The 14,535-nt window shown below is 37.9% G+C and overlaps 1 protein-coding gene and 1 pseudogene across 2 annotated transcripts in view; one reads left to right on the forward strand and one right to left on the reverse strand.

The window, feature by feature from the left end:
* Positions 1 to 2,939: 2,939 nt before the first annotated feature.
* Positions 2,940 to 8,130, forward strand: LOC309659597 (elongation factor 1-alpha 1 pseudogene; annotated as a pseudogene). The gene has a single exon. The product of its transcript is annotated as an elongation factor 1-alpha 1 pseudogene (transcript).
* Positions 8,131 to 8,241: 111 nt separating this feature from the next.
* The window catches only part of MRPL3 (mitochondrial ribosomal protein L3), a 39,732-nt gene continuing 33,438 nt past the window's right edge, over positions 8,242 to 14,535 (reverse strand). The window contains exon 8 of the mRNA XM_082459359.1: positions 8,242 to 8,730. Coding sequence (XP_082315485.1) covers positions 8,578 to 8,730 — 153 coding nt within the window. The 3' untranslated portion in view covers positions 8,242 to 8,577. The remainder of the gene's footprint in view (positions 8,731 to 14,535) is intronic.

The raw sequence follows: 14,535 nt of genomic DNA on the forward strand, positions 1-14,535 counted from the left end.
TATGTAAAACTCCAAGACCAAACTTGAGGGTTTATTTAGGATTTACTGTTTGTCCTCTGAGTTTTTCACTTCATTTTGTTTGGTATTGTTTCTTCATTTACAGTCAAATCAATTTTGTGATATTTAAAACTTTTACTGATGTCAAATGGAGAAAAGGAATGGGGCGGGGTGGAAAGGCGTGTCTGTGGGATATTCCTAGGGAGAAGAGAAAGATTCCACTTGGTTCCTAAAATCACCAAAACCCTCAGCCCAGAATTCTCCCTGTTTGGTTGATGCCAAGGCAAAAAGTCATCCTTTAAAGGTTAAAGATCATCAATTACTATTTATGGCTATTCTGTGAAGAAGCAGGGAAGAATGATGAAATCCTTTATGAGCAAGCATTTGCGCTATTACATCAAGGAAAATAAGAAAAGGAAGAGAATGAGAGTGAGAATATGTTGCTTCAAATCTTAACTCCTCCGTTCTTTTTTATGGCTGACTAATATTCTACTCTGTGTGTGTGTGTGTGTGTGTGTGTGTGTATACCACATCTTTATCCATTCACCTGTCAATGGACGCTTAGGTTGCTTCCATGTCTTGGCTATTGTAAATAGTGCTGCAGTGAACATTGGGGTGCATGTATCTTTTTGAATTAGAGTTTTGTCCAGATATATGCTGAGGAGTGGAATTGCAGCACCATTTGCAGCACCATGGATGGACCTAGAGATTATCATACTAAGTGAAGTAAGTCAGGGAAAGACAAATATCATATGATATCACTTATATGTGGAATCCAAGAAGAAATGATACAAATGAACTTATATTCAAAACAGAAATAGACCCACAGACATAGAAAACAAACTTATGGTCACCAAAAGGGAAAGGAGGGGGAGGGATACATTAGGAGTTTGGGATTAACATATACACATTACTATATACAAAATAGATAAACAACAAGGTCCTACTGTATAGCACAGGGAAGTATACTCAATATTTTCTAATAACCTATAAGAGAAAAGAATCTGAAAAAGAATATATATATGTATATACAGTATAACTGAATCACTTTGCTGTACACCTGAAAGTAAGAAAACACTGTAAATCAACTATATTTCAGACTTCCCTGGTGGTGCAGTGGTTAAGAATCCGCCTGCCAATGCAGGGGACACGGGTTCAAGCCCTGGTCTGGGACGATCCCACATGCCACGGAGCAACTAAGCCCATGCACCACAACTACTGAGCCTGCACTCTAGAGCCCGTGAGCCACAACTACTGAAGCCTGTGCGACTAGACCCCGTGCTCTGCAACAAGAGAAGCCACTGCAGTGAGAAGCCCACACACCACAATGAAGAGTTGCCCCTGCTCTCCGCAACAAGAGAAAAGCCTGTGCGCAGCAATGAAGACCCAAAGCAGCCAAATAAATAAATAAATACAATTAAAAAAAAATCTATTATACTTCAATTTAAAAAGTTTAATTCTGGGGGGAAGATAAAAAACCTTAACTCCTCCAGCTGTTATGCCAATATATCCACCCCTTCCACCACTTTCCGTTCCTATCCAACCCCAATTCCTGACACTGGGGCTCAGAACTGCCCCTCCTTATAGTGATCAATTAGAAAATCCTGTGTTAGTTCCTGGGGCACAGGGATTTGGTCTAGTACCGCCATCTAAGACCTGACAGGGCACCCAGTTTGGGCCCCTCCCAGGGCAGGGCAATTTCCCTTACACCTTTTTACCTCATATGGGGACTAAATGATCAGTCAGCTGCGTTTCTCAGACTTCTTGAAATGGAAAGATTGCAACCCTCCTTCACAAGGAGGGTCCTCTACAACTGGAGCCCACTTGGCATCACCCACAGCTGAACTAAAATGGGACCCCAATGAGGGAGGAATGCCCTTATTATAATACTACTTATTAGTGCATCTGGGCAGGGCTTTGAAAAGGGGAACCAAAGCAAAATAGTTCAAACAAAATTCAAGAAATTCAGCAAAAAAACAAATCCCTCTGAATTTTTGGAAAAGATTTATCAAGTCTACAGACATTATACTAATGCAGATCCTGAGACCCCTGAAAATATTAGAATGATAAATTTGATCTTTTTTGGACAAAGTGTCTCAGATATTGGGAGAAAGTTGTGAAGATTAGATGGTGCATTTGGAATGAACCCTTCTCAATGGGTAGATGTTGTTTTTAAAGTGTTCAACTGGGAACAGCAACAGAAGAATGAAGATGTAAAACAAAATGCCACTTTTTTGGCACTGGATTCCCGAAAGGGGAGTAACTGGAAGAGAGGTAAGCCCCTACTGGGGGAGGAACAATGAGCTTTCACCCTTAAGTTTTTCTTCAGAACAGCTTGACATCAGAGTCCCACGTGAACACTCTTTAAGCCTACAGATGGTGCTCATGAAAACCCCAGGAGACAGAGCTCTCCTCCCCCTCCCAACCCCCCACCCGAACCCCAGGTCTTTGAAAGGTAAGACCAGAGTGTGTGCTAACAGCACCCCAGGGAAGGCCAAAAACACATGGCCAATAGACATCCCCTTAAGAAGGGACGCTGGGACACCTAACCTAAAGCAATATCCTCTGAGGCAAGAGGATCACTTCTCCCACAGACTGACTTGTCAAAATACCATCCAGTATATTCAGAAAAGGACAAAGAGAGGGTCGAGGAGTGGGGTTTCACTTGGATTGCACCTTGCCTGGCTGGAAATGTAGTGCACAATTGTTTTGATTCCTGAGGTGATCTTGGACCCTGTGCTGCAGCACATTCATATTAGTACCCATTACAGGAGAGATGCCACCTTACAATGGATTCAAAAATATATAATGGGGCCTAACCTATAGAAGACCATCCAGCGAGTCACTCAGAATTGCATGATTCGTGCTAAAAGCAACCCAAAGACTGCTGTTGGACCTTCCCAGATGGGGACCCAACACAAAGGAATCTGTGCCACCAATGACTGGACACAAATGCCTTGAGCTGCAGGAAATTTCAGATACCTGCTAGTGTTTGTGGACACTTTTTTTCAGGGTTGGTGGAAGCAATCCCACCTGGACAGAAAAAGTCTCTGAAGAGGATTGCCTGGGTCTTGGACAAACTGAAAGCTGAACATCAGTGTGGTACCACCATCGATATCTCCCTGTGGGAATTCGAGACCATAAGTACTACGTGACTATTACTGGTGCCTCAGGACACAGAGACTTGATCAAAAACATGATTCCAGGCACTTCCCAGGCCGACCGTGATGTTCTCATTGTTGCTGTTGATGCTGGTGGATTTGAAGCAGGTATCTCCAAGAATGGGCAGACCCATGAGCATGCCCTTCTGGCTTACACTCTTGGTGTGAAACAACTAAATGTTGCTGTTAAATGGATTCCACTGAGCCACCCTACAGCCAGAAGAGATATGAGTAAATTGTTAAGGAAGTCAGCACTTACATTAAGAAAATTGGCTACAACCCCAACGCAGGAGCATTGGTGCCAGTTTCTGGCTGGAATGGTGACAACATGCTGGAGCCAAGTGCTAACATGCCTTGGTTCAAGGGATGGAAATTCACCCAAAAGATGGCAATGCCAGTGGAACCATGCTGCTCTGGATTGCATCCTGCCAGCAACTCATCCAAGTGACTAGTCTTTGAGTCTGCCCCTCCAGGATATCTACAAAATTGGTGGTATTGGTACTGTCCCTGTGGGTTGAGTGGAGACTGTTTCAAACCTATTGTGGTGGTCACCTTTGCTCCAGTCAATGTTACAACTGAAGTAAAGTCTGTTGAAATGTACCATGAAGCTTTTGTGAAGCCCTTTCTGGGGACAATGTGGGCTTCAATGTCAAGAACATGTCTGTCAAAGATGTTCGTTGTGGCCATGTGGCTGGTGACAGAAAAAATGACCCACCGATGGAAGCAGCTGGCTTCATACCTCAAGTGATTATCTTGAACCACCCAGGCCAAATCAGTGCTAGATATGAACCCGTGCTGGATTGTCACACAGCTCACACTGCTTGCAAGTTTGCTGAGCTGGAGACTGATCATTATTCTGGGAAAAAGCTGGAAGATGGGCCCAAGTTCGTTTTTATTTTATATTTATTGTTATTTTTTAAATTTTGGCTGCATTGGGGCTTTGTTGCTGCGTGCAGGCTTTCTCTAGTTGCGGCGAGTGGGGGCTACTCTTCATTGCAGTGCACAGGCTTCTCATTGTGGTGGCTTCTCTTGTTGCAGAGCACGGGCTCTAGGCATGCAGGCTTCAGTAGTTGCAGCGTATGGGCTCAAGAGTTGTGGTGCACAGGCTCTGTGGCAAGTGGGATCTTCCCAGACCAGGGATTGAACCCATGTCCCCTGCACTGGCAGGTGGATTCTTAACCACTGTGTCACCAGGGAAGTCCTAGCACCAAATTTTTGATCTGGTGATGCTGCTGCTGTTGATACGATTCCTAGCAAGCCCATATCTGTTGAGAGTTTCTCTATCCTCCTCTGGGTTGTTTTACTGTTCATGACATGAGACAGACAGTTGCTGTGTCATTAAAGTGGTGAAAAAGAAGGCAGCTGGAGCTGGCAAGGTCACCAAGTCCGTCCAGAAAACTCAGAGGCTAAATGAATATAATCTCCAATACCTGCCACTCCAGTCTTAGTAAGTGGTGGAATAATGGTCTCAGGACTCTTTGTAAAAAGACTGATTAATGATAACAATGAATTGTATAAACTTCAGAAGGAAAGGACACTGTTTTGTGCACCACTGGTTTTGTGTGTGACAGTTTAAAATTACCAGTTTTTAAAATCAGTACTTTAAAAATTATTTTATTTTGTATTGGAGTATAGTTGATTTACAATGTTGTGTTAGTTTCAGGTGTACAGCAAAGTGATTCAGTTACATATATTCTTTTTCAGATTCTTTTCCCATATAGGTTACTATAGAATACTGAGTTCCCTGTGCTATACAGTAGGTCCTTGTTGATTATCTATTTTATATATAGTAGTGTGTATATGATAATCCCAAACTCCTAATTATCCCTCCCCCCCTAACCTTTCCCCTTTGGTTTTTTAAGTCTGTGCTTCTGTTTTGTAAATAAGTTCATTAAAATCAGTACTTTTTAATCAGTTAAAGCCCTCCTAAAAGGAAATTATCCCCTGATTTGGTTTAAGGCATTGGAACTACATTAATCCTGGAGACCACAATCAACAGGAAAAACTGAGAAAATGAATACTAATTTAACTTGGGATAAGGCCTTGCCAGTTGCCCTGCTATGGATTAGTGGCTCTCAGAAGCAGGCTTAAATTAAGCCCCTTTGAAATACTGTATTGTAGTTCATTCTAGGTGTCTGTCCAGGCAGGAGAATCTATAAATGCTCTGAAAGAGCTAGCAGTTGCCAATTATGCTAAAACTTTGGGCATTATACTAAACCCTGTTCATGAGTTTGACTCCAACAGGTCTGCCTATTGAACTGAAGTAAATGGTAATTTCATTATGGCTGGAGAGGGGTCAACCTATTTAATTTTTTCCAAATAAACAGCACAGGAACTTAGTACATGTATTGGGAACTGGAACCGAACCCCAACCCCAAGTTCAATTACAAATTAGACAACAAAGTGCTAAGGAGTTTCATCAGGTTCAAATGGTTGTAGACAAAAAAGGAAAGAGGATTTTACTCCTAAAGATTCTAAAGAATATTCATTGCCCCTGTTTAGCAGGGAGTAGCCAGAGCAGTCTTTGTCCCTTTCCCCTCAAGACTGTGGAATGGACATTGGCAGTGGGGAATTGTAATAGGGAAGAACCTTTGTATTCTATTACAAGTTAATCACTAAAGGGATGTTGCCTGCAAGCTTAAAGTATATGCAATTCCCATCTCTGGGAACCCTGCCTCCCAGGTAATGAGCATTAAGCTAAAATACCTTTGTTTAGCTCACAGGAAACATCTGGACCAGGCCCACCTGTGAATTAACACATCCCCTCCGGAGGCTGGCTGGAACCAGGAAATGTTTGACTTTACTCCCTTTGCTTTTATTATATAAGAAACTTGAATTCTAACTCAGACAAGATGGTTCTTTGGGATATGAGTCCACCATCTTCTCGGTCTGCTGGCTTTCCTTGTCCCAACAGCTTGTCTCTTGATTTACTGGCCTGTTGTGGGGTGAGCAGCACGAGCTTGGACTTGGTAACACAAACTCTAGAGGAAGATGGTGATGGGTCTGGGGCAGGCTCTCTAGTGGAGAGGACTCCCTGCCTTCTTCAAAACGCCATATGTCCTGGCTCTCCTGTCATCTGGCTACTTTCAGATGATATGATTCCTTTCCTGCACTGTGTAAAGCATCCTTCCTGAGTAATGATTCCCCCCATCAATGGCTTCTGGGAAATTAAACACAGTTTTTCATTCAGAAGAGGTTGGGGACTCCTGATACAAACCTCTGCAAATACCTTATTCAGAAACAAGAGTTTATGTTCTCCCAGCAATAATTGTTCATTTGTTTTGCAAGGTAACAGCTGCTTCCCATAACTTTATCAGCAACCTTGACATATCTATAAGTTCACTAAAATCTTTTGGTCAAATGCAGCTAATTAAAGGAATAGAATTGATGCATACAGTATTCAGAATTTCAAAGTTAAATATGCATAAATAGTCCCTAATCATAGTATGGGGCAAACCTAACCAATGGGTACCATTTTAAGTTTTGGTTATTCTTGAATTTACACATTCATATCAATTTTAGAATCAGTTTCAACAGTTCTATGGTAAGTCCTGTTGAGATTTTAAAAATATGATTGAGTTGAATTCTTTACAATATTCAGTCTTTTCATTCATAACTTAAAAAATGGAAAGGACTATCTTGGTTATCTTTTATGTCCTTCAATAACATCTTATCTTCTCCAATAAGACCTTCTAGAATATATGTCAGGCTTTTTTTCCTCAGTAACCTTTTAAAAAATTGCTGTTATGGATGGTATCCACTTTCCTCCCACAGAACTTCCCAATTAAATATTGCTATTATATGTTTGCATATTCATGCTGTATTCAGTCACCAGAACCATTAAAGTCACAAGTCTTTAATGAAAAGAGATGAAGTATAAATGAAAACGTTAAAAGAGATGTGGCTACAGTTGGATTTAAAATTAAGAATGAGAAATGCAATGTGGGAAGGAAAATACTGTTAGATTTTCGTGTGATTCCCTGATAACTAATGGATTTGTTATTAAAAGGTCTAAAACTGTGGTTATTAAGTCTCTTGGGTGGCCATGTGAATCAAGTCTCAGAAGATACCTGGAGTTTAAAAAGTTAGACTCTGTGGATCCTCAGGAATCTGGTCCAGAGGAAATCCAGTAGTTAAATGAGGCCTGCTCATACTTAACATTTTTAAGCTTAATTATCTGTTATAAGTAGCCATTAGTAAACATTTTCATTCCATACAATGAAGAGAAACCCAGGAGCTATTAACATTTAACTCATTTAATTAACATGAGTAATAAGTGATTAATAAGTTTGTTGAGGGACTTCCCTGGTGGCGCAGTGGGTAAGAATCTGCCTGCCACTGCAGGAGACACGGGTTCGAGCCCTGGTCCGGGAAGATCCCACATGCCACGGAGCAACTAAGCCCATGTACCGCAATTACTAAGCCTGCACTCTAGAGCCCGCATGCCAAACTACTGAAGCCTGCTCACCTAGAGCCCGTTCTCCTCAACAAGAGAAGCCACAGCAACGAGAAGCCCGCTCACCACAACAAAGAGTAGCCCCCGCTCGCTGCAACCAGAGAAAGCCCGCGTGCCACAACGGAGACCCAATGCGGCCAAAAATAAATAAATTAATTAAAAAAAAAAAAGTTTGTTGAATGTACACCCAGGCCATTTCAAATCCCTTTTGGAAGGCATCAAGGAAAAATAATTACAGGACTTCCCCAGTGGTCCAGTGGTTAAGACTCTGAGCTTCCACTGTGGGGGGCAGATTGGATCTCTGGTCAGGGAACTAAGATCCCGCATGCTGCAGGGCACGGCTGAAAAAAAAGGAAAAATAATTACACCTGTCTTATAGTTGAGTGATCTAACTAAAAAATAACTATACCTCCCAAAAGAAGTGTAAATAAGACCCATAATTTATGATCTTATTGTGTCAGGCCTTTAACTATGACATAAACATTTCTATAATCTAGATAAAAATCTCAATTCCGTTTTCTTTTTAGGACTCAGGAAATGGTTTCTTTTACCTAAATAGATAACACCATAGTCCCCATATGATTTGACACTGTTCCACAACCACTCTTTCACAAAGACAGACAAATCTTTAGTAAAAGAAGCTAAATTTATAAACATTTAAGATAACTTGAGAAATACATAGTAAAAAAAGAACAAAGCCCACAAATTACAAAGATTTTACTAATATGCAAACTGCTGGTCCATCTAAATTTGGCATATTCAATCTACTTAACTGATTTGCTTAATGTGGTAATTTTTTAAATGAAATTCAGTTGGCGGATGAGGGATAAATTTATGCCCTTGACAAAGATAACCACTGTGGTATGTTGTTACTAAGAAAAGAAAACATAATTCCTGGTTATATTATTGTTCTGGCTCATCAGAATTCACAGGACATGTGGGAGTCTGTCATGTCCAATGAGGTCAGGCAAACGTAATAGAAGGCGCCCCAGGATGACACACATCTTCATCAAACAAATCTTCTGGTAGCTCCTCTTCATCTCCATCAGGGAAATATGTTGGGAATGGTAGATTTTTACAGAAATCCTTATATGCAGGCAATTTAGAATCTTTGATCTGGGGGGAGGAAGCAAAGATCTTAATAATAAGTGATACCAATTAAGTTATTTAAAGATAGTCTGGTTTACTTATTACTTTATTTACTTATTTGCTTATAGTCTCATTCATAATCAAAGAATAGCTCTTCCTACATTTCCTTTTTCTTTGTTTTTTGTTCCTTCATTTTCTAATGTGAATAACACAGCTATTATACACTGAGTTCCTTTTACTTTATATATGTATTTTTATTCCAATAAACTTAACTAATCCAATGACAGAAATATAACCTTCCTCAAGTTAATCAGCTACCTCATGAGAATAAAATTACTCTGATTATATTTTATCCATAAACAGAACTGCCCAACAGAATAAATTATATTCTACAATTACTACATAAATATCAATTATACCCAAATTGATTTTTCAAATATAAAGAACTGACATAAACTATATACCTAAAAGGTATTACTATCTACTTCTCAATTACTGATTTTATTATCTACTCATATCATGTATTTTTATTATTCTATATTCTACCATAAATTTCTTGAGCTCGGGTTAAAAAATATAAAATTTACCTAGTACTTTTGTTAGTCTTAATTCTAAGAGCACATAACCCAAAATATCAAGTTTTGTTAAGGAAATTAGCTTATATTTAACAAGTAATGTTCTCTTTGAGAAGCTAAGGACAGAATAGTATTTAGCAGAAACAATAATAAACCCAGAAGTCTTGAAAACAGCTGTATTAGCTCTTTATATTCTAAAAATATTCTAATTACATTTGTAAATTCATTAACTGAGGAATAGTACAGATATCGATATGATCTAAAATGTTGGGTTATATTTTTGGAAAACATTAGGTTCTTTAAAGCTTCTGACTCATTCTACAGCCTTCATTCAGAGAGAAGTAAAAAAAACAATTACACGTAATTACACAAACAGATTAAAATAAGGCATACTCATTTTGGCAATAAGAAATGAATAATATGGTTGAAGTAAGTACACAGCTGCTAGGAATAGCTAAGTACAGAAAAACACCTATATTAATTTCTCTCATTAAATTGTTCCAAGAAATTATCAGTAAGTTGCCCAGAAGAAAATACACTTGTTTAACTTTTTTTTCCAATCCACTAATCTTGAGTTGAACTTTAACTTGGGAAAAAAAAGTCAAATTCTTACCAATTAAATTGTCTCAGAATTTGTAAATGAAAATAAAACCCAAGCAGATAAACAACAAAACGAACAACAAAACTTTCTGTGCAAATTTGATAATTGTGAAAATTTAGTTATAAATGCCTAAACGGTGAATTCTCAAGTACTTTCAAATTTTTATATATCTATTATACCCAAGAAACAGCAAGGTGATTCCGTTATACATATATACATATTTTCATATTCTTTCCCATTATAGGTTATCACAAGATATTGAGTATAGTTCCCTTTGCTATACAGTAGATCCTTGTTGGTTATCTGTTTTATATATAGTACTTTGTATCTGCTAATCCCAAAGTCCTAATTTATCCCTCCGTCACCCCTTTCCCCTTTGGTAACCATAAGTTTGTTTTCTATGTTTGTGAGTCTATTTGTTTTGTAAATAAGTTCATTTGTATCATTTTTTAGATTCCACATATAAGCGATATTGTATAATATTTGTCTTTTGTCTGGCTTTCTTCACTTAATATGATAATCTCTAGGTCCATCCATGTTGCTGCAAATGGCATTATTTTCTTTTTTTATGGCTGAGTAATATTTCATTGTATAAACGTACCATGGCTTCTTTATCCATTCCTCTGTCGATGGACATTTAGGTTGTTTCTATCTCTTGGCTACTGTAAATAGGGCTGCGATGAACACTGGGGTGCATGTATCTTTTTAAATTATCGTTTCCTCTAGATATATACCCAGGAGTGGGATTGCTGGACCATATGGTAACTTGGCTTTTAGTTAAAAAAAATCTCCATACTGTTTTCCATAGTAGCTGCACCAATTCACATTCCCACCAACAGTGTAGGAGGGTTCCCTTTTCTCCACACCTTCTCCAGCATTTAGTATTGGTAGACATTTTGATGATGGCCATTCTGACTGGTGTGAGGTGATACCTCATTATAGTTTTTTTTGATTTGCATTTCCCTACTAATTAGCGATGTTGGGCATTATTTTTCATATGCCTTTTGGCCACCTGTATGTCTTCTTCAGAGAAATGTCTACTTAGACAGTCAATGTCTTTTGCCCGTTTATTGATTGGGTTGTTTGTTTTTTTTGATATTGAGCTGTATGAGCTGTTTGTACATTTGAAAATTAATCTCTTGTTGGTAGCATCGTTTTGCAAATATTTTCTCCCATCCTGCAGGTTGTCTTTCCATTTTATGGTTTCCTTTTCTGTGCAAAAGCTTTTAAGTTTAATTAGATCCCATTTGTTTATTTTTATTTCCAGTACTCTAGGATCAAAAAAGTTATTGCTGCAATTTATGTCAAAGAGTGTTCTGCCTGTTTTCCTCTAGGAGTTTTATAGTATCTGGTCTTATATTTAGTTCTTTAATCCAGTTTGAATTTATTTTTGTATTTGGTGCTAGAGAATGTTCTAATCTTGTACACACAGCTGTCCAGTTTTACCAGCACTACTTATTGAAAAGACTGCCTTTTCTCCATTGTATATTCTTGCCTCCTTTGATGTAGACTGACCATATGTGCATGGCTTTATTTTGGGGATTTCTATCTAGTTCCATCGATCTATATGTCTGTTTTTGTGCCAGTACCATACTGTTTTGCTTGCTGTAGCTTTGTAGTCAGGGAGCCTGATTCCTCCAGCTCCATTCTTCCTTCTCATGATTGCTTTGGCTGTTCGGGGTCTTTTGTGTTTCCATACAAATTTTAAAATTTCTTGTTCTACTTCTGTGAAAAATGCCATTGGAAATTTGATAGGAAATGCACTGAATCTATAGATTGCCTTGGATAGTATGGTCATTTTAACAATATTGATTCTTCCAATCCAAGAACATTGTATATCTTTCCATCTGTTTGTGTCTTCTTTAATTTCCTTCATCAGCATCTCATAATGTTCAGAGTACAGGTTTTTTGCCTCCTTAGGTAGGTTTGTTCCTAAGTATTTTATTCTTTTTGATGTGATTGTAAATGGGATTGTTTCCTTAATTTTACGTTTTGATTTTTGTTGTTAGTGTATAGAAGTGCAACAGACTTCTATATATTAATTTGTACCCTGCAACTTTACAGAATTCACTGATGAGCTCTAGTAGTTTTCTGATAGCATCTTCAGGATTTTCTATGTATAGTATCACGTCATCTGCAATAAGTGACAATTTAATTACTTCTTTTCTAATCTGGATTCCTTTTATTTCTTTTTCTTCTCTGATTGCTGTGGCTAGGAGTTACAAAACTATGTTGAATAAAAGTGGCAAAAGTGGGCATTTGTCTTGTGCCTGATCTTAGAGGAAATGCTTTCAACTTTTTGCTGTTGATTATGATGTTAGCTGTGGGCTCGTCACATATGGCCTTTATTATACTGAGGTAGGTTCCCTCTATGCCCACTTTCTGGAGTTTTTTTTTTTTTTTATCATAAATGGATGTTGAATTTTATTAAAAGTTTTTTCTGCATCTATTGAGATGACCATATAGTTTTATTCTTCAACTTGTTAATGTGGTGTATCACACTAATTGATTTGCAGATACTGAAAATTCATTATATCCCTGAGATAAATCTCACTTGATCATGGTGTATGATCCTTTTAATGTATTGTTGGATTCAGCTGGCTAGATTTTTTTTTTTTTTTGGTTTGATTTTGTTGAGGATTTTTGCATCTATGATCGTCAGTGATATTGGCCTGTACTTTTCTTTTTTTGTGATATCTTTGGTTTTGGTATCAAGGTGATGGTGGCCTCATAGAATGAGTTCAGAAGTGTTCCTTCCTCTGCAATTTTTAAAAATCATTTCAGAAGGATAGGTGTTAACTCTTCTCTAAATGTTTGGTAGAATTTGCCTGAAGCCATATGGTCCTGGACTTTTGTTTGTTGGGAGTTTTAGAATTACTGATTCAATTTCAGTACTGGTAACTGGTCTGTTCATATTTTCTATTTCTTCCTGGTTCAGTCTTGAGAGATCACACCTTTTTAAGAATTTGTCCATGTCTTCAAGGTTGTCCATTTTATGGCTGTATAGTTGCTTGTAGCAGCCTCTTATGATCCTTTGTATTTGTGTGGTATTGGCTGTAACTTCTGCTTTTTCGTTTCTGATTTTACTGATTTGGGCCCTCTCCTTTTTTCCCATGATGAGTCTGGCTAAAGGTTTACCAATTTTGTTTATCTTTTCAAAGAATCAGCTTTTATTTCATTGATCTTTTCTATTGATTTTTTTTAAAGTGTCTATTTCATTTATTTCTGCTCTGATCTTCATGAGTTCTCTTTCTGCTAACTTTAGGTTTCGATTGTTCTTTCTCTAGTTGCTTTATGTGTAAGGTTATGTTGTTTATTTGATATTTTTCTTGTTTCCTGAGGTAAGCTTGTACTGCTATAGACTTCCCTCTGAGAACTGCTTTTGCTGTGTCCAATAGGTTTTGGATCATTGTGTTTTCGTTTTCATGATTTTCTAAGTATTTTTTGATTTCCTCTTTGATTTTTTCAGTGACCCATTGGTTGTTTAGTAGCATATTGTTTAGCTTCCACGTGTCTGTGTTTTTTGCAGTTTTTTTCTTGTGGCTGTTTTCTTTTCTTTTTCTTGGGCTGCATCGGGCGGCCTGTGGGATATTAGGTCCCTGACAAGGGATTAAACACGCACCCTCGGCAGTGAAAGCACGAAGTCCTGACCACTGGACCGCCAGGGAATTCCCTGGTTGTCTTCTAAACTCATAGAGTTGTGGTCTGAAAAGACGCTTGATACAATTTCAATCTTCTTAAATTTACTAAGGCTTGCTTTGTGGCCCAACATATGATCAATCCTGGAGAATGTTCCATGTGCACTTGAGTGTATTCTGCTGCTTTCAGATGGAAGGTTCTATACATATTAATTGAGTCCATCTGGTCTAATGTATCATTTAAGGCTTGTGTTTCCCCTAGTGATTTTCTGTTTGGACAATCTGTCCGTTGATGTAAGTGGGGCATTAAAGTCCCTTATTATTATTACTGTCAATTTCTACTTTTATATCTATTAACATCTGCCTTATATGTTGAGGTGTTCCTATGTTGGGTGCATATATATTTACAATTGTTATATCTCTTCTTGGATTGATCCCTTGATCATTATGTGGTGTCCTTCTCTCTTGTAACGGTCTTTATTTTAAAGTCTATTTTGTCTGATATGAGTATTCCTACTCCAGCTTTCTTTTGATTTGCATTTGCATGGAATACCTTTTTCCATCCCCTTACTTTGTTTGTATGTCTCTAGATCTGAAGTGGGTCTCTTGTAGACAGCATGTATACAGGTCTAGTTTTTGTATCCATTTAGCCAGTCTATGCCTTCAGATTGGAGCATTTAATCCATTTACATTTAAGGTAATTATCAATATATATGTTCTGATTGCTATTTTGTTATTAGATTTCTGTAGGTCTTTTGTCCCTTTCTTCTTAGTTCTCTGCTCTTGTGATTTGATGACTATCTTTGTGTTATGTTTGGATTCCTTTTTCTTTATTGTGTGTATATGTATTATAGATTATTGGTTTGTGGTTACTATGAGGTTTTAGTATAGCAGTGTGTGTGCATATATATAAATATAAATATATATGATTGTTTTAAGTTGCTGATCTCATTTCAACTGCATTTTAAATACCCCACATTTGTACTCTCCTCCCTTCACAATTACTGTTTTTGATATA

This window comes from Balaenoptera physalus (assembly GCF_965194825.1).
Source record: "Balaenoptera physalus genome assembly, chromosome: 4".
Classification (NCBI taxonomy): Eukaryota; Metazoa; Chordata; class Mammalia; order Artiodactyla; family Balaenopteridae; genus Balaenoptera; species Balaenoptera physalus.